This window comes from Ceratotherium simum, chromosome 20 (assembly GCF_057802395.1).
Source record: "Ceratotherium simum simum isolate JZ-2026a chromosome 20, ASM5780239v1, whole genome shotgun sequence".
NCBI classification, from domain to species: domain Eukaryota; kingdom Metazoa; phylum Chordata; class Mammalia; order Perissodactyla; family Rhinocerotidae; genus Ceratotherium; species Ceratotherium simum.
The window spans coordinates 22,556,329-22,581,301 of NC_141919.1; the positions used below are offsets into that span (position 1 = coordinate 22,556,329).

Genomic DNA, 24,973 nt, shown 5'->3' on the forward strand with positions numbered 1-24,973 from the left:
TTTTAATGAATGCTACAAGAGCATCAAATAATCCAAACAAAATGTTTCTGGTACCCTGCGATATATAATGAATGGCATGATGTAGTGGAAGGCCAGATGACCTGGAATTCAGAAGAGCTGACTTCTGGTACTGGCTGTGCAGGAACCTGCGTTATCACTTTAGAGGGGGAGAGTTTGGGCCACCACGTCCTCTTGTGTTGTGAGAAGGTTGAATTAGATTTTTCTTACGTGGGGCCCTTTCGGCAGAATTATTCTATAAAAGTAGCTCTTCACCAGGCTGCCCATCAGATTCAGCTGGGGAACTTTTTTTTCCAAAATTACTGGGTTTCCTGCTGCCACCCACCACTACCCCCACGACCCAATAGGCACACCCAGGCCGTGTTACAGGGAAATATTGTTGGAATAAACAGCCTTAGAGGAAGGCTTCTTAATCTGGGGTCCATAGCTTCATGAACAGCTTTATGTTTGGAATTGTTGTGAAAAAAAAAGTGCCTGATTTTCATCAGATTCTCAAAAGAGACAGCTGACCTTCAGAAAGACTGAAATCACAGATCTACAACACCTGTTACAGACCTTGAGAAAAAGCATTGCAGCCCCAAGGAAAATCTTTTACAGAGATTTAAAATCTGCCCACCACCTTTGTGAGCCCTTCAGTTGACACTTGTTGAAAACCTTACCCTTTAAACTGCTGTTTTATCATTTTAAATGAGTATTAGTGACATGCACATGGACTCTGGGAAAAGGTGCAAGCTGACTTTTGACACTTATACTTGGAATGAATCCTAAAGTCCACAGTTCATTTCTGGCTAAAGCATGGAGATTGGTGGGTTTTGAGAATTGAATTAGCTTTGAGTTCCTGAATGTTCAGTAATAAGCGATGCAGGGAGTTGTCGATATTGGACAGTGGCTACAGCTGTTTATTCTTCCTCCAAGCAGCAAGTCATTCGTGTCTCAGTAAAGATGTTTCAAGTCTGCTCTGTGCCCTTATCTATTCAGGTGAATTGATAGCTATGCATTCGGTGCCACCGGTGCCAACTATATACAAATAAAGCGTGGTACTGCAACAAAGATACAGTCATGCGCTGCTTAACGACAGGGAAACGTTCTGAGAAACGTGTTGTTAGGTGATTTCGTCGTTGTTCAAACATCATAGAGTGTGCTGAAGGGGAACAAAATTTGCCACCCCAAAATGTGTCTCTTTGAGGATGGTTTTAGGCTGATTATTTTTAAGAAACAGAAGACTCAGGAAGTTTTTCTTGTTACCTCTCCCCCTTAACTGCCTAAAAGAATTCAGATAAAAAAAAACCTGTCTCAGGAAGTGAGCTATCACCTTAATATAACATGAACTAGGTGTAGATGGGGAGGAACCTAGAAAAGCCTGTTTGTTGGGCTCCCCTCTGTGTTCTTCTGTCTCTGTGTGGCCAAACACTTGTTTTCCAAACAGTTTGCTCCTTTTCACTTACCTGTGCATTGCCTTCCTTCTTTTGGAAGTTCCTGACTCTCCTCTCCCCCAATATCTTCTTGAGTCTTTAGCTGAGGATGGTATTAAAGGAGAGGGCTTCAGCCATTTTGGCGAGTTACTCAATTTTCCTGGGTTTCTTCATGTATACATATTGTTAAACTTCTGGGGTTTTTTCTCCTGTTAATCTGTCTCATGTTGATTTAATTCTGGCTGTACACCTAGGTTATATGGTAGTAATCATATGGGACCTGCATTATATATGCAGTTCATCATTGACCAAAAGGTCATTATGCAGTGCGTGACTATAAAGTGGTCTGTACCTTAAAGAATTTGCAATCCAATTGGGAAGCCAAGACATGGATCCCAGAAATCTGAATGATAACCTATGGTGGTATACATTAGCCACCAAATAACATGCAAATAGAGAGTGCTTGAAGAGTTCAGCTGCAGTCAAGCCCTCTGAGGTCTAGGGAGGAGATGAGTTTAGGGAAGAGAGGAGGACCTGGCTATATCTGGAAGAACACCGAGCACATCTGCTTAACCTAACTGCAGTTAAAGCAGCTTCTCAGTGTGGGTTTTCTGGGTCAAGTCTTGGGATGGTGTGTAATTAAATGTGGGTGGGGTCATGGTAAGGGAGAATCTGATTCTTAATCCACTCTAACATTTTAATTTCTGAGTACCCATTTTTAGATCCTTTCATGACAGCTGTCCAGTATGTTCCCAGGAAAATATTAAATGGCCGTGGGAATTATTAAACTGCAGCTCTGAACATTTAAGTTTTTTATCTCCAGTTTAAGTTGAGTGTTTCTGTTGGTGGCCACATGCATTGGTCTTTAGGCAGAGTTCTGAGAGGTGAGCCTAGAAACAGGAGGGGATTGTCCTTTCTCCTCCATTAGAGCTACATACTTCCCCCTAAAAGTAACATGTACTAAAAAAGAAAGTGATCCTTCATGAATAATCTCTATGTCTGTTCCCCAAACCAACATGTGGGCTGAAAAGGGTGAATTCATGCTCAAGCCCTTTTCTTTATGGAAAAACTAAAAGTATTATTTCAGATCCCTTTAAATTCTTTTACACTTTGGAAAATACCTAAATGATTGAATGGCCTCCATAGTGATTCAGAAATTTCAATTTTACCTCTTCTTGACGGGTAAGCTAGATGTTCTTTAAACATCAAATCAGAATGTCTAGCTGAAAATGTGGCACAGTAACATGGTTAATTAGCTAGCCACACTGTTCATGGTTGTGTTTTCAGAAAGCACTTGGTGTTATAAGTAAAAAATATGGGTTAGCATGCCACAACAGTTGGAATATCTGAACAGAGCAACTTTTTTTTTTTTTTTTTTTTTTTGCTGAGGAAGATTGGCCCTGGGCTAACATCCATGCCAGTCTTCCTCTACTTTATATGTGGGACGCCTGCCACAGCATGGCTTGATGAGTGGTGCCTAGGTCCACGCCCAGGATCTGAATCTGCGAACCCTGGGCCGCCGAAATGGAGCATGTAAACTTAACCACTATGCCACAGGGCCAGCCCCCAGAGCACCTTTTTAAATCCATTTTAATATATTTTTAAAAATCAACTTGCTAACCAATTTAGAAACACATTGCTATATACCAACTAATATCCGTTCTATGGATAAATGTTACAGAGGAAACTAGAGAAGGTGAGTTCTTTAAAAGTCCACCAGCTCTATTTTTCACTGAATTATTTTTTTATCAACGAGTTTGCTTTTAACATTTCTAAAGTCAAGAACGTAAGACAAGTTTTCATTTCAAGTTACTTATTTTTCATTACAGTTTGCCGTAGCTAGTATAATTATCCATATATTAAACACTAAGTGTACTTTAGAATTAGAATTAATGCTTCAAAGGTGCTCTTATTTTCCAGAACACTGTGATTTCTGTCACTTTTCGTCATCACAAAGCTGGTCAAGTTGTAAAATGAAGCTCATGCTTTCTTGGTGTTAATGGCCGTTATAAGTTTGAGTCAATGACTGAAGACTGCACAGTTGCCCACTGCTGTTCACTGACTCACCAGTGGTGTCTGTGGAAACCATTGCCACCTGGTGGGACTTTTGAGCGTCTAGGTGGAAGCACCAGAATTCTGAAGGTGTTTTGTGGTCACTCCTCTTGTTTTACCCATATTGTTTGGGTAGCATTTGCTGTTGGTCATGGACTTCTACCATTAGTGGTCCAGGGCTGTTAAGTAAACCACCAGTAATTCCTAAGAATTCACATGATCCAAGTTGATGGATTGAAACCAGAGCAAAGTAGAACCTCTTATTTTCAGAAGTCAAGTTTTATATTGGTTAATTTAATTCAGTGGTTCTCAATCCTGGCTGCACATTAGAATCACTTGGGGAGCTTTTAAAAACTATACTACTACTTGGGCCCACCTGCAGAGAGTTTATTGTATCCCCATTTTTAAAAGCCCCATCTGCAACTCAGTGATTCGAAAGGGCAGCCAGGGTTGAGACCACTGAATTTTGTTGGCCACTTTATTTTTGGCTTTCTCGGCTTCACTTTTGCTGTTTTTTATTTGAACACAGCCGTCATTTGTCAGAGTCTTAAGCCGGTGCACGTGTCATTTTATGTGTGCCCTATAACTACGATGGGTCCTTATCGAGGTCAGACAATTGTTTATGGGCCATTGAAGAGAGCCAGAGTTTCAGCACCATCTGAAAAACATTTTCTGGCAATAAAGGTGACAAATTCCCTCTGATTTCAGCGAATGAGAACTAGTTTAACGTTTAATGTTGTTCTTTGCCTTGCTAGTTAGCCTTGACAGAATCCCCGTGACTTTCAGTTGAATTACACAGGCACTTATTAAAGGTGTCCACCACTGCTCTAAGCTCTGAAGAGGACACCAAGTAAGAATGTAGCATGGAGGGACTCAGGAGCTCACATTCTCACCAGGATGACACACGTGAAACCAAGAAGACAGAGGACAGGGCATATTTCGGTCTGGATAGTAAGAGCTGCAGGACAGTGAAGGGAAAAAAGAGACCCCTGTGCAATAGTGTAGGAAGAAGACTGTATAGGAAATAGAATTGAGGCCTAGCCTTGAAAAGAGTATGGTTAGAATTCAGCTGGTGAAGGATGCTGAAATTCCAGGCCTGTAGAACGATCTAGCAAAGTGCACAAGGGTGGGAGTAATTAAGTCACATGACCACTCTGAATAGGTAGGAGAGGGTAGAGTAGTTAAGCAGTAAAAACTCTCACAGGCAAGATGAATCTGTCCACATTCATTATGCCTGAGGGAGGGGTTGGACCTCAGTTGCAGAAGTTCTAAAAAGCCCTAGTTTATAAAACTTAGCTCTGGTGAAGAGAAATGGTTGCCTCTGGGTGTAGGCGTGGGGAGCTCCTCAGTTGATTCTTTCACAAATCTACTTGCCTCCTCAACACACACACACAATATGAATGCAGCCCTCCAAATAATATTTAATGCTCCCATGACCGGATGTGTCCCCCTAATTGGGATTATCTGGGAAAGGTGAGGGTGAGGGTGTGGCGGGGAGGTTGATTTACTGGGTTGTTAGAAATGTTCTGTCTCTTAATTAAGATGGTGGTTACATAGGTATATGCCTTTACCAAAACTCGTCAAACTCGACACAATTAAAATCTGTGCACTTTGGGCCGGCCCCGTGGCTTAGCGGTTGAGTGCGCGCGCTCCGCTGCTGGCGGTCCGGGTTGGGATCCCGGGCGCACACCGACACACCGCTTCTCCGGCCATGCTGAGGCCGTGTCCCACGTACAGCAACTAGAAGGATGTGCAGCTATGACATGCAACTATCTACTGGGGCTTTGGGGGAAAAAAGGAGGAGGATTAGCAATAGATGTTAGCTCAGAGCCAGTCTTCCTCAGCAAAAAGAGGAGGATTAGCATGGATGTTAGCTCAGGGCTGACCTTCCTCACGAAAAAAAAAAAAAATCTGTGCACTTTATTGTATATAAATTATACCTCAATTTACAAATTTTTTTTTTTTGGTGAGGAAGATTAGCCCTGAGCTAACATCTGTTGCCAGTCCTCCTCTTTTTGCTGAGGAAGGTTGGCCCTGGGCTACCATCCCTGCCCATCTTCCTCTACTTTATATGGGATGCCTGCCACAGCATGGCTTGATGAGTGGTACGTAGGTCTGCGCCCAGGATCTGAACCTGCGAACCCCAGGCCGCCAAAGCGGAGCACGCAAACTTAACCACTATGCCACCGAGCCGGCCCTTTCACAAATTTTTTTTTTTAATTTTATTTATTTATTTATCTTGTCCCCCAAAGCCCCAGTAGATAGTTGTATGTCATAGTTGCACATCCTTCTAGTTGCTGTATGTGGGACATGGCCTCAGCATGACCAGAGAAGCGGTACATCGGTGCGTGCCCGGGATCCGAACCTGGGCCGCCAGCAGCAGAGCACACGCACTTAACCGCTAAGCCACAGGGTCGGCCCTCACAAATATTTTTTAAAGATATGTTTAAAGAGAAAGAGAACCTGTGGATTAAAAGACTTAAAAACCATAACAACCAATGGAAATATGTGACTAGGATTCTGATTCCAATAACTTATAAAAAATTTTTTGAGAGACCATTGGAGAGATTTGAATATTCACCAAATATGCAATAATCTTAAGAAATTATCCTTTTTTAGGTTTGATAGTTTTAGCCTTATAATTATTTTTAAAGAATTCTTTGTTTTAGCAATATATAGTAAAATATTTATGGATGAAGGTGATAGGATCTCTAGCTTTTGCTTCAGAATAATCCAGTGTGAGTAGATGGACAGAAGTATAGATGAGACCAGAGAGCTCTGATCATTGTTGAAGCTAGTGATGGAGCACAGGGATTTATTATACTGTTGTCTAATTTTGTATATGTTTAAGGTTTCAATACTAATAAAAATTGTTAATGCGTTTTTTTTTTTTTTTTAAGATTTATTTATTTATTTTTTTCCCCCCAAAGCCCCAGTAGATAGTTGTATGTCACAGCTGCACATCCTTCTAGTTGCTGTATGTGGGACGCGGCCTCAGCATAGCCGGAGAAGTGGTGTGTCGGTGCCCGCCCGGGATCCGAACCTGGGCCGCAGGCAGCGGAGCGCGAGCACTTAACCGCTAAGCCACGGGGGCCGGCCCTGTTAATGCGTTTGCATTTTAAAAGTCATTGTTGGTTCTTGAATAGGAAAATACTTAGTGAAAGTCTTTCTCTGGGAAGACTTCTGGCGTTCGTAGATTAACTCCTAAAACTTTTTGGAGGTTAGCGCAGTAATTTCAGAGTAATGACGAATGAAGTTGAAGGAAGAATGAAGATAAATGCCCCACTTTGTTAACTTTGCCTAAAGTAAGTCACATTTGCAATTAGGCGGACACATCCAGTCATGTGGGCATTGAATGTTATTTGGAGGGCTGCACTCAGTATTGTGTGTGTATGTTGAGAAGGGAGGTGCATTTGTGAAGGAATCACTTGGGGAGCTCCCCAGGCCTACAGAGCTAGAGGAGGGAACATTGTGCTGTTGATTAGTGGACAGAGTACTGTTCACAGAATAGGAAATGTGGGTTCTAGTCCAGCTCTGTGGCTTCAGGCAAGTCGCTGAACCTCTGTGGCCTTCAGAATTCTTAGCTTGGATAAAGGAGAATTAAAATTTAGATGATCTCTAATGCCTTACTTTGAACATTTTGCCTCCTTCCACCCTTTTTTCTTAGAATGTCATTGTTTTAAACCAGTAGTTTCCAAAGTGGGCCACTGCATCAGAGTCCCTTGTGGATGGGTCAGTGGGGGATGTCAGAAATGCCCATCACTGTGCCCCCATCCCAGCTCAACAGAGTGATTTTCTGGCAGCACCTGCCTGGGAATCTGCATTTTAACAACTATCCTAGATGATTCTTATGAACAATGAAGTTTGAAGAGAACAATTTTAGAGTCTATCATAGTACTTTTTCTTCTGATTGCCTCCAAATACAATCAGTACTTAAATTTCTTCTAAGGATCTAAGAGATTTCAGAGCTTTACTTTAAAAGAGAGAAAGCTGTGATCAAATTCTTATCACATGATATTGTGGGTAGATTTAAATTTTTTATTTATATTAGTAACTTATGTTTATAATGCCTGAATTAGGAAATAATAGAAACACAAAGAAGAAAAAAATTATAACAACCTATAATTCCTTATCCTTAGAAAAGCAGGGTCCAACAGATTTGTTGTATATCCTTCTAGACTTTTTCTGTCTATACATATAAATATAATTATTTACCAAAATAGTTTCATTTTCTCCATGCTATTTTATAACCTATTTTTAAAACTCACTAACACATTATGTTCATCTTTCTATGTTAATGAAGGTCCACCTACATCAACATTTTTAATGGCTGCATAGAATTCCTTTGTATAAATGTGCCAGAGCTTATTTCACTAGTTTCTTCTTGGCAGGCTGTGATAGCTGCCTCTTTTTATTGTTTTACACATGGAAACAGTAAACATCCTTCTATATCTTGTTGTACATCCTTAGGATAAAATTTCTGGAAATCAAATTGCTAAGTCAGAGAATTTTTTATTCTTTTTTAGTGAGTTATTTTGAGCACAGTTAACATTCATGATAGAAAAAAATGACAAATACAGGGAAAAGTTAAAATCACCATAGCTTCCAGATAACTTTTCTGTATAGGTGTGTATATTTTAATGTTTTAATCAGTTCATGCCATACATGGAATCTTATTATCTGCTTTTCTCATTTAACCATATATTGTAAACATCTTCCATGTCAGCCACATTGAAAATTCTGTGATATCCCTATATACATCAATTGCATAATATTACTTAATACAATTTTTCTGCTTCAGTCAGTGAACAAATATTAAGTGTCTAACATATGTAAAAGCAACCTAGTAGATGTAATGAGAGAAACAAAGTTGATTAGAACTGTTTTTTGCCCTCAACATATTTACAGACTGGAGGGGAGTCTGAGGCGGTCACACGAATCATCTAGACCCTTGTGTCATGGATCCTGTAAGAGGGTCTGAAAGATGGGCTGTGCGAGTTCAAAGCAAGGGCAGTTATTTGTAGTTAGGGAGATCAGGGAAGGCTGTGAAGAGGAAGTGACAGGAGGGTTCGACCATGTGTAAGTGGGAGGAGGGAGCATCCAGTAGGAGAAGAGCATAGGCTGAGGTGTGATGTCAGGAAAATAAGAGACCCTCACTCTCTACCCTAGGAGTGGTTCCGTCTGCTGGGATGCAGTCCCTGTCCCAAAAAGGACCACAGGCATAGTGGGAAATAAACTTGGAGAGGTAATAAGTTGGTGGCAGGGTACGGATGGTCTAGCATATCTGGCTAAGCAGTGTGGGCCACGTTTCCTGAGCGGTGGGGAGCTGTAGAGGTTTGCTCAGGTTTTGTTTTAGCTGGAGTAATGGTGGGATTTGAGCTAAGTGGGACTGTTACTCTGCAGCAGTGTGCAAGAGTGGGAGGATGAAGGAAGCGGGACACTCCGGATGCTATGGTGGTGGCCCAGACGAAGACTGAGTGGCGGCAGCCAGAACAGAGAGAAAAGAAGAGGCACTGTGGGGTTAGGATGACAAGCCTTGGCAGATCCAGATGTGGCAATAAAAAGAAAGATTGAGTCAGGAGGCCTTGAGGGTTTGAGTTTGGGTGGCTTGGATAGTGGTACCATTTATGTGAAAAGAAGACACAGGGAAAGCACTTGAGAAAAGGATGGGTTGCAAGAATCTTTTTTTTTTTTTTTTTTTTAAACTGTGTAGCCCATTCTGTTTGATCCTAGCATCACAGACTTCTACACCCTTCTCCCTCCTGACAGGAAATAATTTGGAATACACCTGTAAGTGTGGAGGCCTTCAGTCAGGAGGACCCTTAAGCACCCAGACGTCCCAGCATGAGCGAGAGGCGGGAACTGCAGAAGGGAGGCCCATCGGCAGCCAGGACCCCTTCCCCGCTCAGGAGGGCACGCTGTCTCCGGTGAACCTGACAGACGACCAGATCGCCGCTGGCCTCGACGGTAACCCTCCTCACTCACAGTCCTCCTCAGCATCAGGGTTCTAGGGCCAGCCTCGCCACATTCCAATCTAATGTCAGTGTGCCTTATAAACTGACCTGGAAGAACAATTATCTAACTGTTAGGAAGGTAGGCCTCGAATATCTTTAAACTAAGATTACTCAAGCAAGAGCTGTGCAGTCCCCTTCAGAAAACTCACCTGATTTTGTGAATTATGAAATATTTTAAATAGCATTTCACTCTTTCACAGTCTGCCAGGCATAAATTTTTTCCAGGTTATCTCAACTGAAGAAAAAGAAGAACAATCCCTATTTTAGTGCCTAAATGGTTTTTGAGGATCAAATGAGACACGACATCACTTTCTAAACAGTAAAGCCAGATATAAATGCTGGTTGTCACTGCTTTTGTTATGTCTGGAAGTACTAATGGAGATTTTGTCCACTTAAAGAACCGTATTAATGGAACTTTGAATTATTTTCTTTGCATGCACACAATTTTCCAATGGATTTTGTGCAAGTTTCTCATTTATATGTGCCAAGATCTATATTTACATGAATGAGGAAAAAAAATAAATGTACGCAAAGAAAGATTACCTATTCACTTAACTTGTAAGGGTATGAGTTATGTTAATTTTTATCACCTTGATTCACTTTTTTGCAGTATGTACAAATAATGAAAGTACGCTGAAGTCCATCATGAAGAAGAAAGATGGTAATAAAGATTCAAACGGAGCGAAAAAGAATCTTCAGTTTATTGGCGTTAATGGAGGGTAAGGAAAGATGGTGGTACTATCATTTATACCTGGTCTGTCTGTCTCCCTTGCCTCCTGCATACTCAAGTCATATTTAAAGGTGCCTAGTCTGGGATGCTGCCACATCTTGGTGATGGAAGATTCCCTCCTCAGAAAGGTGCCTTTGGGCTTCTCTTCTCTCCTCTCCTTGCTATCTTTAAGGATATGTCACTCTTAAAAGGATACCTGATGAAGCTGGGCGATTTACATCTTCTCACCTCTGATCTGAAAAGAATAGTCTTCAACAAAAGCAGCAGGCAGCAGGTTTCCCGCACTGTTGGACAACTTGTACTTCCCTGTATCAGAACGCAGAAACCCACAGAAAGAGACTGAGAGCCTCACCCCATGGGCCAGTGATAGTCATCCACTCCTTCAAAATGGGTGGTTTTGCTTAGCTCTCCATGTTTACAAACAAAATTATAGGGCCTTTCACCTGAAGAGTACCCTAGCCATGCCCTCAGTGCTTTGCTTTCTAAATGAATGTTGATTAGTTGTTTAATCCGTCTCTTCTAACTGGCCCACGTAAATAGTTAAGTCTGTTTATCCTCCTACAATTGAATCAAAGAAATTAATCTATTAATTGACACACAACCTGGACAAGAATGCAATAGTGCAAAATTAGTGGAAATCATATTTATAGTAAAGTGTACCATAAACATTTAACTTAATGGTGCCTATTTTCCAAATCTTTAAAGTTTTGTTAGGCGCTGTGGCCCAGGGTTTGGAGGACATGTACCAGAGGAACTATCGGTTACTTACATAATCTGTTCACCTTGACACTGGGAGACTTAATGAAGCAAAATAGGAAGAATGAAAGGGGAAGAAAAAAAAAAGGAAGGGAAAAAATGAACAGCTGCAGACCTGGTTTCCGTAAAATGTTTCCTTTGATTTATACTAAGCCAGAGGTGCTATATATATATATTTTTTTTTTTTTTTTTTTTTTTTTTTTCCTTTTCCCTACAAGTGGTATATGACACCAGTTGGCAACCCAGGTTATCCCTTTTAAGTTAGAACCCATTCAAAACCACCAGGCTTACCAGGCTTTTTTAAATAGACCTTACTTTGACCTTCTAAGTGCAAGATCTAAAACCACTGGTGAAATTTCTGGAGTCAGTTAGCAGCTTCCCCTTCATAAAAATTTCTATCACTGGGTCTCTCTGGGCACACCTTGCATCTCCTGAACTCCCAATTGCCACCTAGGTATGAAACAACTTCAAGTGATGATTCCAGCTCAGATGAAAGCTCTTCTTCAGAGTCAGATGACGAGTGTGATGTCATTGAGTCTCCTCCTGAGGAAGAGGAGGAGGAAGAGGAGGACGAAGACACTCGGGCAGTGGCGGAAGGGCACCATGCAGTTAATGTTGAAGGTTTCAAGTCTGCCAGGGTGGAAGATGAAATGCAGGTTCAAGAATGTGAACCTGAGAAGGTGGAAATCAGAGAGAGGTGTGGTACATTCCCCTTCCCTCCCTTTACCCCTCCCACATTTAATGTACTTTGGCAGTAGAATTGGCCCGTTAGGAGATTTTGCAGTTGTATCGAATTGTTTGGTCTTTCCAATCTCCAAAGGAAAGCTGAGCTTTATCTGTTCCTCAGGTACGTCCATCTTGCCGTGATAGTAATAAATACAAGGGCAGAAGGTGATAACTCCTAGATCTCTTACGGTAGCAGACAGAATGGCTTGATACCTTGTCTCCTTTGTTTTTTTTTTTTTTAGCTGTATTTGCTATCTAATTTTATATATGGAGCCGCCATACACAAAACTAAGTACCACTAAAGTTTCCATTGTCTGAACACCCTGTGACCGGCACATTTCTCTTAAGGTTTCAGATTTTATCTGTAGCCATTTATCTTGATACGGGTGTCAGTACAGTTATTACAGGATCATTGTGTGTGAGAAGAATAGTTTTTTGGCTTCAACCAAAAATTACGTTTACTGTAAAGATGATGTAATCAGTCACACGTCCATATTTTGTTGCTCACTGAGTGATTAGGAACACCACAAGAATGGATTTGGGAATATCATAAACAGCAGCTGAAATATCAAATAAACACTCTAGTTGGCTGAAACCTGTACCTAAAAATGTAGTAAATTTTATAAAGACCATTAGCAAATGTGGAGTCAATGCTTATAAAACAGGAGAGAATAGAACAGATGGAAATTTCAGTATGGTTTTTCACTCTGTGAAGTATAAAAAGAACATTTCAGAAAACTTACGCCTATTTAACTCGGCAAGTGAAAGTTTAACTGCATTAACACAAGGTAAGTGTTTTTAGTTTACATTTCCAATTATTTTCAAATGGCTCAATCTCTTGTCATCTGGTTTTTTATAACAGCTTTATTGAGATATAATTTATACACCATTTATCATCTGATTTTTAATTTTGTGTTTTCATGTGGGTTAAACAAACACCTCCTGAGTCGCCAAATGTGAGTTCAGATGTGTGGTTTACTGAGCAGCATAATGGATATGTGGTAATTCAGACCTTTTCAACCCCGTAAGAGTAAAAATATTTTTATGAACTTAGAACAAAAGGAGTGAAAAATCTCCATATGTTATTCTATAGTGTCATAAAGGCCAAACTGGTGAAGCCAAGAGCCTCCCCTCCTGAAAAGACCCACGCTCTGGCTGGAGGCGTTGGCTCTGTATGGTAGCATCCATCCTTGGATGCCCAGACTACCTCCAGGCCAGCACCTTGCACCACCAGAGCCTACTGAGGCCAACTTGGAGCCTCTTGTCTTTTAGAGGCTTATAAAGTTTGAGATAAAAAGACCTTCTCTTTTTTGGCCAATCATGAGCTCTCTTTCTTTTATTTTTTCCCCTTTTAGGTATGAATTAAGTGAAAAGATGTTGTCTGCATGCAACTTACTGAAAAATAATATAAATGATCCTAAAGCTTTGACCAGCAAGGATATGGTGAGTCTGACCTACAGACATGGTCCCCAGTCTTACCAAGTCCCCGAGTGGACACCATTGACGAGGCATCCCTAGTCTGTCCCAGAGCTGCATGCCTTTCTCCCAAACTGTTTCTAGCATGTGTGGCCAGAGTGAGCATGGTGCTGCCCTGCTTCTGGATCACACCGTGAACGTTTCCTTCAGGCCCTACTTCGGATGCCTTTCCCTAACCTGTAGTTTTCTTGGGGGTGGAGCATCTGCAAGGCACATACTTGCACATGGAAGAGAGGGCTAATTGCAGTCAGGTGTCGTCTTTCTACAAGTTCTGCTTCTGCTTACAGAACCTTGTGATCCAGGGAACAGAATCCCAGAATTTTTTTTTAAGTTAGCACATGTTTTTCAAAGAAACCTATCTGGGCCAAGGTCAGCATTCCTTTCAATTATGAAACTGCATATTATGTTCTGATGTGGAATGCAGGCGGCCACTATTTTTAAACATAGAAATAACTGCACTTGTCATCCTCTCACAGTTTGAGAGATTCAGAAGCAGACGGCAACGAGGTTGATGGTTGCCTTAGTGAGCGTGAATGGCACAACATAGAACAAATGTTTCTATGGCGATGGTGAATCTGATGTCACTGCCAAGTGTGTCACTCTCTCATGCATTGGTGAAGTTTTGGTGTGCAGCTTCTTTCGTAGGTCAGACCAACCCTCTGGTTGACAGCCCTATTCAGTGCATTGAGAAAATGTAGCATCTCATGTTATTTTAGACAGTAATGTGCATTTGAATCTTCGCATATTAGTGGTAGACTTAATGTGAAGTTTTATGCTGAATAACAACTTAGCAGCTAGTGAGAAAGTTGATTTTTAAGTGTCACAAATTATAGAATTACGAAACCAAAATGTTAGGACTGGAAGGAACTTAAGAAATTATGTAACACTGGACAGGTGAAGTTTTCCTCTCATACAGGAAACACAATCTGAAGAAGAATTGGTGATGGCTGTGACAGGCATGAGAAGTGTGTGGGTGCACAGGCCCATGAGGCCACTCTATTCTGGTCCATCCTGCTTTAACTGAGGCCCTAAAGATTACAAGTCTTGTCTAGAGTGGCAGCTGCTAGTTAGCGCTGGGACTTCATTATACCTATCTTGAGTACTGGTCCATGTTTTGTTTATCCCAACTAAATCATATTTCCTTATTATATGGCATCTTTTTTTTTTAATTATGGCATCTTATATTTGTTTATATTGCTATAGAAACCTAAATTTATCAGAGCCAGCTGAGTCTTGACATTCAATTAGTGTCCTCAAAAAGGAGCCTGGCAGTGATGTTTACAGAAGGAAATACTAAATAAAATTCCTGGCCTAGGGAGAATGTAGAACTCCATGTTGAACTCCATCAGTATAAACTAAATGCCTGTCTATATCTTGGTCACACATAGTAAAACCATGAAATGCTGCTGCAGTGTTAATATTTCCCACTAGGTTTAACCTGAACTTAAAACTGGTGCTTTCAGAGCCCAGATTTTATATCCATAATATACCTTTTCTTGTACTATTCTCAAAATACTAGGTTATGTGGTCTTCAGAGAGGACTTAACATTTCTGCGGCCCTGAACTGCCAAGCGTGTCGTCAGGCACATGCTCCGGGATCAGTACATTTTTTGTTAATTGTATATTCATTCAGTGAAAAAGTGTTTAAAGTATTGTGCTGTGAAAAGTAGTGGACATGTGAATGATCACAATGCCAGCAGGATATAATGGATACTGCATATTTAACAGTAACAGAGTTAAGACACCCAGATGACATAATTTCCCTTCCTTCTGTGAGGATTCCAGAGAAATAGAATTCTGAATATGTAAAAGAGTGAGCAGAAGTAAAGAAAAAATTAGATGAATTCTTTCCTGGCCTAGACCCTTTTCATCAGGTGACCCAAAATATGACTGAATTGACTAAAACTTGAATAATCAGTAGCAGCAAGATAGAGATGGAAACTCTACAATTCAAGCCCCATCTTTTCTATGGAAAGAGGACGACTTAGGTTCTGTTGGTTTTGACATAGGCTTTCCTTCTTTCTTTGACTTATTTTTAAACTTTTAAAGAGTAAGCAAAGTACAAATGAATGGTAAACTCATATAAAAGAGAGCTCATGAAACAAGTCTTGTAGTTATCCCCATCACCGGCGCTGGCTGTGCCCAGTCTACCCTGAACTTCATGTGGTCCGAGTTTGACTTGATCATCCATGAAACAAATGCTGTGTTCCTGTGTCCACAGCCTAAGGGAAGGCAAGTGGGGCTAATGACAGATACAGCTGATCCTAATGACAAATGTCATTAGTTTCAGCCCTGCTTTTATTCCCTTTCCCTCGTTAGACATTTGTATTTGGGATTGGAGTGGGAATTGAGTAGCCTACCCGTTTATGGTCTCCCAGCCTAGTGCTGTGGAGATGTGGAAAGAGCTGAGGGTGGTCTGGATTGGAAGGAAGCAGCATAATTAAGTATGGGTTAAGTAATTTATTCTGTCTTGATTACTATGAAAATCATTTGCAAGGCCAGCTAACTATGTATTATTAATAGTTCAATAATAAATGGAGCCAGGCCTGTTTTACATGTATTGCCTCATTTGTCTTCATCACAAACACTGTGAAGGAAAGGTATTTTTATTATCCCCATTTTGCAGATGAGGAAACTGAGGCACAGAATGACTATCTTCCCCAGGAACACACAGCTCTTAAATAGCAGAGCCAGAATTTGAACCTCAGTAGTATAGCTCTTGCACAGTGCTATCTGGCCTCTTTTATAAAAGTTAGAATATGTATGTGGTTTAAAATCAGGAGGGATGTTTCAGTTGGGAGTTTGAAGCTTCTCTGAGGGCTCTGGGTTTCATTAGTTGTTTTTTGAGAGTGAATTCTAACTGCATACACTTTGACTATAAAAGGCCTGGTTTCTTGGGCTTCCAGTTAGGACTCAGAAAGGTCTATTAATAGAAGAACTAATGCCGTTCGCTCTGTGTCTTGGCAGAGGTTCTGTCTGAACACCCTCCAGCACGAGTGGTTCCGCGTGTCTAGTCAGAAGTCAGCCATTCCGGCCATGGTGGGGGACTACATAGCAGCTTTTGAGGCCATCTCCCCGGACGTCCTCCGTCACATCATCAACATGGCGGACGGCAACGGCAACACGGCCCTGCATTACAGCGTGTCCCACTCCAACTTTGAGATCGTGAAGCTGCTCTTGGACGCGGGTATGTTGGCTATCTCAGTCTCTTGTCTCACAGTGCTTGGGTCGTGACTCATCTCAAAGAAGCCGATTGATCCGCTCTACAGTTCTGTGACCATCCTAAAGTCCTTTTCGTTGCTCTTCTTTTTTTTTTTTTTTTTTTTGTGAGGAGATCAGCCCTCTGCTAATATCTGCCAATCGTCCTCTTTTTTTGCCGAGGAAGACTGGCCCTGGGCTAACATCTGTGCCCATTTTCCTCCACTTTATATGGGACGCCGCCACAGCATGGCTTGCCAAGCAGTGAGTCGGTGCGCGCCTGGGATCCAAACCTGCGAACCCCAGGCCAACGCAGCAGAGCATGCGCACCCAACCGCTTGCGCCACCGGGCCGGCCCCTCGTTGCTCTTCTACATGACGTGGCAAGAATATCATTCTTGAATCATTCATGGGAGGCTTGAGGTTTCAACAGAACTAGATGACGTGGATTCCAGATCTGTTTTGAAAGGTGGTTTTGAGAATATTCTTGCTGCGGTTCAGCTGCATTCAAGCAAGGTATATCCCTGGTGATGAAGATGACTCAGGTTCCCTCCTGAGCTGAATCACCCAGGCCTGGTGCATTCACTCTCAGGAGGCAGAATGCTACTCACAGGGCCAGAGTCACAGCTTTTGTGTTTGTGGGCTGCTGGATTTGTCCTTGCTCCATGACCCCCATCCAGCTGTCTTGCAGAGGTGTGCGGTTAATCAAGATGGGGACCGAGGGCCGGCCCTGTGGCTTGGTGGTTAAGTGCGCGCGTTGCGATGCTGGCAGCCCGGGTTCGGATCCCGGGTGCGCATTGAGGCACCACTTCCCTGTCCATCCTGGGGCCGAGTCCCACATACAGCAACTAGAAGGGTGTGCAGCTATGACATACAACTATCTACTGGGGCTTTGGGGGCAAAAAATAAAATAAATAAAATCTTTAAAAAAAAAAAAGATGGGGACCGAGCAAAGTCCCTGTAATAGCTTATGGTGGAATCATGACCATTCCTGGCACAATACACTCTGTTACTGTGGAATCATAGAGCAAAGAAAGTGCTCTTCTTACATCTGAACCATAGTAATGAGAACAGTGAAAATTCTTGTTTATAATTGGAACTTACCATCCCAGAATATAGCCAATGGATGTATTAAACATGAAGTGAGGGGGACCTACATAGAAAGTGCCCTTGAGAAATAGTGAGCTTTCTACTTTTTGTTCAAATGGAGCCAGCCCAGTGGTACATACAGTTTCCAAATCCCTTCTATTTATTTATTTATTTATTTTTATTTATTTATTTTTTGTGTGTGTGAGGAAGACCAGCCCTGAGCTAACATCTGATACCAATCCTCCTCTTTTTTGCTGAGGAAGACTGGCCCTGGGCTAACATCCGTGCCCATCTTCCTCTACTTTATATGGGACGCCGCCACAGCATGCCTTGCCGAGCGGTGTGTCAGTGCACGCCCAGGATCTGAACTGGCGAACCCCAGGCCGCCGCAGCGGAGCACGCGCACTTAACCGCTTGCGCCACCGGGCCAGCCCTCCTTCTATTTATTTTTGAAGGACATATTTTTACTTCTAGTGTGCAAACGATAGAGAATTCACAGTACCTGAGTCTAATTCATGAGAACACCGCATGAGCATGTGGTTTAGAATATGCAGCTCAATTGTCCACTTGTCCCATACTGCTTCTTCAGCCAACTGTCCAAGTTTTTCTACTCTGTTTTGGGGATATTGGATTAATGCAGAGAAGAAACCAAGCAGATTTATCCTTTTTTCTCTTCTAAGTTTGTTTATTCCCAGTTTAGGGGCCATGTTAGGATAAAACTGCTTCCATCTTACAGGAGGGAATTCCAAGCCTCCCTCCCTTCAGACTTTCCGGATTATAAACAGAGCTGGTGCTGCTGTCAGCCCAAGTGATTGTTTAAACAGAGAAGTAGGTAATATCCAGGAAAGCTAAAAAAAAAAAGATTTCAGGATTACTCCTGAAAGTAACAATTTAATCTTCCCTGGGAAAATTTGCATGGATAAGATATTTTGGTTAATTAAATGATTTTAATTCCATTGTTGGATGGTTTTGGTTAATCACTTTTCTGGAGTTATTTAACTTTTTACTGCTCACCATTATAGGCTGAGTTTGTGGCTCCATAAAGTGTGTTTGTGAATCTAGGATACGGCAGCATCTATGCAGAACTGAACATCAGAGATGCTGAGGAGCCTCAAAGAGCACGTCTGCTCCTCTACTTCTCCATCACACAGCTTTTTCTTTTCTTTTTCCTTTTCTACATTAAAAAACATGGACTATTGTGGGGCCGGCCCCGTGGCATAGCGGTTAAGTTCACATGCTCCGCTTCGGCGGCCCAGGGTTTGCAGGTTCAGATCCCAGGCGCGGACCTATGCACCACTGATCAAGCCATGCTGTGGCAGGCATCCCACATAAAGTAGAGGAAGATGGGCACGGATGTTAGCCCAGGGCCAATCTTCCACAGTAAAAAGAGGAAGATTGGCAACAGGTGTTAGCTCAGGGCTAATCTTCCTCATAAAAAAAAAGAAAAGAAAAAAACATGCACTATTGTAAAGGCCATTATGTCCCTAGTATGTGGTTGCTTTAGAACTCAAGGAAAGTTTTCATGATATTTTCTTTTCTCGCTCCTTATGATGGAAACATCCTAAACATTTTAACTATATTTGGTCACACATAAAGCTTCTTTCCTGCGCTCTCATTCCTTTCATTTTATTAGAAAGTGCTGAAGGAATTTTAAAATGCCTAGAAGATCATTTAGCACCTAAAGACTCCTTAAGAATTATAGGAATGGGACAAGTCTGGTTTATTGGGTCTGTTAGTCCCTGGCAGTTTCTTAGCAGACTGACTGCATCTGCTCTCAGACCACGATTCCTCGAGCTGGGTGTCATGTGATGGGGATTCTGCTTCTGAGGGCCCCGAACAAGTCAGAGGAGCAAACTTGGGCTCAGAACGAGTAGTGGTTTCTCAGTGGGTGACCCCATAGTCAGTGTTCCATACACAAGCCTTTACAAATCCTTCTTTCATTGGTAGCTCTCACTGCCTTCTTCACTCCAAAGCAGTGATTTCCTCAACACAGATTAATGTGTTGATCCCGTGTTATTGTTCATTCTTCAAAGCAACCGTTACTCAGAACAACCTCCCAGACCCCCAGGCTGTTGCACTTAAATCACCAATTGCAAACAGGAGGTGCTGTGAAAGCTTACTGTCGCTTCTGGGCTCATGAAATAGAAAAAAATTTTTTTTCTTGTGTTCGCTATGAAAACATCTCTCACATTTCCTTCCAAGTCACCTGGGACTTGGAGCACCTGAGGCCAGCTCCCTGGGCTCTTCCAAACACCATACCTTGAGGTCACAGGGACAACCGCTGCCATGAGGAGATGGCTTCTCCCTAAAGACATTCATGTCTTTGCAGACGTGTGTAACGTAGATCACCAGAACAAGGCGGGCTACACCCCCATCATGCTGGCAGCCCTTGCTGCTGTGGAAGCGGAGAAAGACATGCGGGTCGTAGAAGAACTCTTTGGCTGCGGAGACGTCAACGCCAAAGCCAGCCAGGTGAGCGCACTCGATTCCTTGGCTCATGCTGACGCAGCTCTGACCTGCACAGGTGCCCACGCCACACTTCCTGCCCCTGAGCACTCACTCGCTGGCCCAGCCCCGAGTCCGTGCGGCTGCTTGGCGGTCCTTGATGACCAAACGCACCAATGAAACACTGGCTTAAACTTCACACTGGAAACTTCTCTCTCCTTTGCCTTGCATCGCCTCTGTTTGGAGCAGCGTGCACATAAACTGTGAGTCAGAGTGCATGTAAGTGACTGGACTTCCCACCATCTACCCTGTGACTCTTGCTTCCTGACTGTCTCCAGATTGTATTGTCTTCGTGCCAGGCACCGAGTGCCCCTAGTCCAGATATGTTCACAGTGTGACTTTTAACTATCTTGTGAGCTTTCCAGCTCCTTGCTATAATGCGACAGATCCTCCAAGCTAAAGGGAAAAGTTGACTCATTACTTGACGATCTTAGCTCATAGCTCATGAGAAACTGGTTTCTCCCTGCCTGCCGCCACCCAGCCCTAAATAACTCCACATCCACTTTTTCCCCTCTGTCATCACACTCGCTCTTCCCCTGCCCCCCAGCACAGCCCCACTACAGGCCACACCCCGCCAGCCCAGTACTTCCTCTTGAGTCCCCTGTCATTTCTTTCCACAGGCGGGACAGACGGCCCTCATGCTGGCAGTCAGTCACGGGCGGATAGACATGGTGAAGGGCCTACTGGCTTGTGGGGCTGACGTCAACGTCCAGGACGACGAGGGCTCCACCGCCCTGATGTGTGCCAGCGAGCACGGGCACGTGGAGATCGTCAAGCTGCTGCTGGCTCAGCCGGGCTGCAACGGCCACCTGGAGGACAACGTAAGCTGTCTCTCTGGGGCCTCCCTGCGGGGGCCTGGAGGGACACGGAGGAACCTCTGTGAGGGCTGCTTGGCCAAGGGGAGAGAGCAAATCCTCCTTGATTCTCCTTGGGGATCGTGTTGTCATCCAGGCCATCTCCCTTCATGGGCCAGCCTGGCAGAATTTACTGTGTGCAAAGTAATATTCCCATTAACTAAAGCCACAGGCAGAAAAATAGGCCTCACCCCAAAATTCATCCAGGGACGAAGGTGATGGGCGTGTACGAGAACCGTACATTTAAGTCCATGCAATTTAATTGGAACCAAACATTTAACTGGAAAGTTTTCTTTCCCACATTTAGTGTTTCCTCTCGTATTTCCGTAAGATACACTTCTGCAAACCAGCAGGATTCTGTGCTTACAAGGGGAATAAACAGGTTTGCAATACAGAATCAGATTCACTGCAGGTGACTTCCCAGTCCACTAAGAAGAGAGGACCAGGTCCCCAGTCCATTTGGAAATCTGGATTATTAGTCGTTACAAGCTGGGGTCATTGGGTGACCAGAACTAGTTAATATTACAGTGAATCACCTTCCCACCCCAATGAACGGAAGGCAGGTGTCCCCTTCACTCAGGCCCATCAGAGTGAGTAACTTGTGACATTTCTTTGGCGAGGGGATCCAGGCTCTCTCGGCTTCTTGAAGCACGTGTTCCCACTCCTGCTGTGACTGTTCCCAGCATCATCACTCTAATCTCTTCTCCCAGTTCCCAAGCTGTCCCCATTCCCAGATAACCCCTTGACCGGGGAACATCCTAAGGAAAACTGCTTCTTCCGGATGTCTCCAGGCCAAAGGGAGGAGGGCTGACAGGCAAGGCACAGGAACTAGCATTTGGATGGTGATGTGGTTCAAAGGTCCAGAGGTCACAGAGGTCAGGCTGGGTTGGTTCTGTTTTTGAAAGTTTATTTCTGTGGAGCACAGGTTTGGACCAGAGCTTCCTTCAGCTCAAAACACTAAAAAGTTAGAGGGGAAACATCCTCTTTTACACTAAACTTCAGATCCTGGTGGGCCCACACCAGCAGGCAGAGCCAGCCAGCGCAGGGATTGACTGGACGGGGCCTGCCTGGCTTCCGCAGCTGCAGTGAACTGCACAGGGCGCAGGAGCTGCGGTTGTACCAGATTCCCTTACCTTCCGCTGGAGCTGGAGCCCAGGGAGAGTTTCCAACTTACCGTTCCTTAAGAACAGTTTGTGTCTCAGGTTCTTTGTTTATTTGCTTTTACTTCTACTCTCAGCAAAGAACAGCTTGTAGATATAGTTGTAAGAGGCCGGAAAGCCACAGTGACGTCCAGAAATCCTAGTCGCCTCGGCTAATTGTCTACTGCCTTATCCCAGGAGGGCATCCAGCTGGCCTTTGGAAGAATGCAGCTCCCAGAATTCACAGAGTGGGAGGGAAGGACCCTAAGATTCAAACCACATGCGAATTGTTTCCTGCTGGGAGTGACCGGAAGGGAATCCTATTCCAAGACTAGACAGAAAATAAGTTGGGCAGTTTTTTGCCTTGATGCTCCTTTACATCCATCTAAGTCCCTGCAATTTAATGGAAACCAAACATTTAACTGAAAACTTTTCTTTCCCACATTCAGTGTTTCCTCTCGTATTTCCTTTCCCACATTCAGTGTTTCCTCTCGTATTTCCATAAGATACATTTCTGCAAACCAGCAGGATTCCATGCTTACATGTAGATGTTACTCACAGCGTGCTGCAGGGGTGGTTCGGGCTGTAGAATCAGCTCCCTCCCCAAGAGGAAAGTTAAGAGATCTTTGGCAGATTGCAGGGCATCAGGTCCTTGCCTGCTCGTTTGTAATTTAAGAAAAAAAGAAACGAAATTATGTTTGTACCCGCATCTGCTTCCCCTGCCCCCTGCTGGTGGCAGAATGGTTGCTAGGCGTTCTTCCTGGGCAGCCTGAGTTTGTTCAGGATCCGTGGGGTGCAGACCTACACTCTAACCACGTGAGGCAGAGACAAAGGGAACGTGTGATGCTCCTCTTGACTGTGATGTGCTTAGCCTGGGGGCTGTGCCTCATTCATCCTTGTATCCTTAGCACCTAGAGATCCAGAAAAGCTTCCTTTTCTGGACTGAGCAAATGGCTGCATTTGGGGAACTTTATCCATTGCTGGAGGATATTTTGTTTTGTTACCTTTTGGCTGTCTGGGAGTTTAGGAAACCCAACCTGGCTTTTTCTTTTCATCTTGTCTTAAGGATGGCAGCACGGCGCTCTCGATAGCCCTGGAAGCAGGACACAAGGACATCGCCGTTCTTCTCTATGCCCACGTCAACTTCGCTAAAGCCCAGTCTCCGGTCAGTGCTGTGCATTTGGCGTTTGCAAACAGGCTGACGTCCACCAGCCTGGTGGGCCCCTTTCCTCGGGGAGTTTACAGGAGACGCAGGTTTTGCAATCATTCTGAAAATGGAAGTTGTAGTCTAGAACTTAAGAGTTCATCATGTTTGCCCCTCCCGGAAGGCCAGGAGTGCTAATGGTTAGCACAGCAGAGGCTGGATTCCTGCTTGTCCTCAGGAGACAGATGCTCTCACACCCTCACATGAAGGGTTTATTCTGGGCATAATTATCCAAATGGCACATCCTGAGCCCATGAATACACATGGCCACGATCCTGGCATTTTTCCTAAAGCAGACAGTGAGCAGCAGCCTATGGTCCCCGAGTCCCCTCTTAGTGGGAAGTTGACTTCCCAGGACAGCTGGACATGGCACTGCTGAGCCCACCTGGCTCCAGAGCTGCTCCCACTGGTGGGCCTGTGTCCTCTGTTCCAGCTCTCCTCACTCTGGCTCATGGGTGGTTGTCAGCTGTGGTGGACAGAGTTCCTATGTCACAGAGGACGCATCTGCCTGAGGTCACTTATTAACCCCCAGTTTTTTTCCTTTCCTGGTCTCTAGGGCACCCCTAGGCTTGGAAGGAAGACATCTCCTGGTCCCACCCATCGAGGTTCATTTGACTGATTTTATGCAAATAGCCCTCCATTTACATGCCACCATTAAGCTGCTAATTGTTCTTGTCGGGGTGACAAATACTGAATGTATATGTGTTATGCCTGAGCTCACCAGCAGACAGAACGCAGAAAGCCAAGGGCTGAAGGCTGGAGCTGTCACAGTGGAAGCTGTGCCAGCAGGAAATTGCCAGCCGGGCACACACCACCTCCCTTCTGGCCCTCTGCCCTCTGGGCAGGGCACACGTTACCCCGTCTCTGTAGCTGTTGAGCCCCTGCTCCGTTATGTACAGTTGTAGGAAACTGTAACCTGACCCAAGTGGGCAACTTCTCTTTCTTCTCTCCACCCTCCACCACTGCTGAGAAGCGTCAGGTTCTCATTTGAGTGGTGCTTTTAAAATTTTCCACAAGTATTTATATTTACAAAATGCGTAACCGTTGGAAAGCTCTTCGAAAATTCCATTTCCAGGATGGTTTTGTTGATTTTTCTTTTGTCTTTATTATTTTGAAGTAAGGAAGTTGAGATGACTTTGATCATCAGTAACTTGGGCTTGGGCTGGTAGGTTTCTGGTTTAAAAATAAAAGATGGAACTCTCAAAAGGTCTAAAACTTAGAAAAGGAAATCTTTTCAGTTGCTTTTATCTAGGTGGATGTATTATATGACTTTTTATATAAAAGGTATCTATAAAAAATTGACACAGTATTTTCGACTTTTATATTCCATAGTGATGAAAGACGTGAAGAACTACATGTAACATTACCATATATTTTTATTAATAATTGCACAACTGTCTAATGATAAAGGTTGAATTGTTAGAGGAATTGGCTATATATTTGCCTCTAGAGAAACATAGTGTAGTTCTCCACATATTTATGGATTTCTTTATACCATGTCACATTTACTTTGGTCTCATATGTATTTAAATGTTTGAAGTGCCTTAGACTCTTGCCATATTTTCAAAATAAAATTTCCTTAAGCTCTTTTGCTTGTCCCTGCTTCATCTCTGACAGCTGTCGGCCCCAATCCTATTGACTTACAGCAGCGGCAGCAAGAGCTGACGGATGGATTGCACAGGGAGGGTGGGTGCTCGGTCCGCTGGTCTTGCACTCCGACAAGAGAAGACATCTTCCGAGAGCACGTCTCCGTTTCCACAGCTCTGCTCATTACTCGGGTTGCACATCATGAGTCTGAAAT

General features: G+C 43.4%; 1 protein-coding gene across 7 annotated transcripts in view; it reads left to right on the forward strand.

The window, feature by feature from the left end:
- Window positions 1-24,760, forward strand: part of KANK1 (KN motif and ankyrin repeat domains 1) — a 201,550-nt gene extending 176,790 nt beyond the window's left edge. For all 7 annotated transcript variants that reach the window (XM_087444526.1, XM_087444527.1, XM_087444528.1 and 4 more), the window contains 9 exons: window positions 9,252-9,449; window positions 10,107-10,215; window positions 11,437-11,679; window positions 13,064-13,151; window positions 16,152-16,371; window positions 19,800-19,942; window positions 20,596-20,796; window positions 23,035-23,133; window positions 23,729-24,760. In XM_087444526.1, the coding sequence (XP_087300652.1) occupies window positions 9,252-9,449; window positions 10,107-10,215; window positions 11,437-11,679; window positions 13,064-13,151; window positions 16,152-16,371; window positions 19,800-19,942; window positions 20,596-20,796; window positions 23,035-23,133; window positions 23,729-23,791 (1,364 nt within the window). In that variant the 3' untranslated portion in view covers window positions 23,792-24,760. The remainder of the gene's footprint in view (window positions 1-9,251; window positions 9,450-10,106; window positions 10,216-11,436; window positions 11,680-13,063; window positions 13,152-16,151; window positions 16,372-19,799; window positions 19,943-20,595; window positions 20,797-23,034; window positions 23,134-23,728) is intronic.
- Window positions 24,761-24,973: the final 213 nt, after the last annotated feature.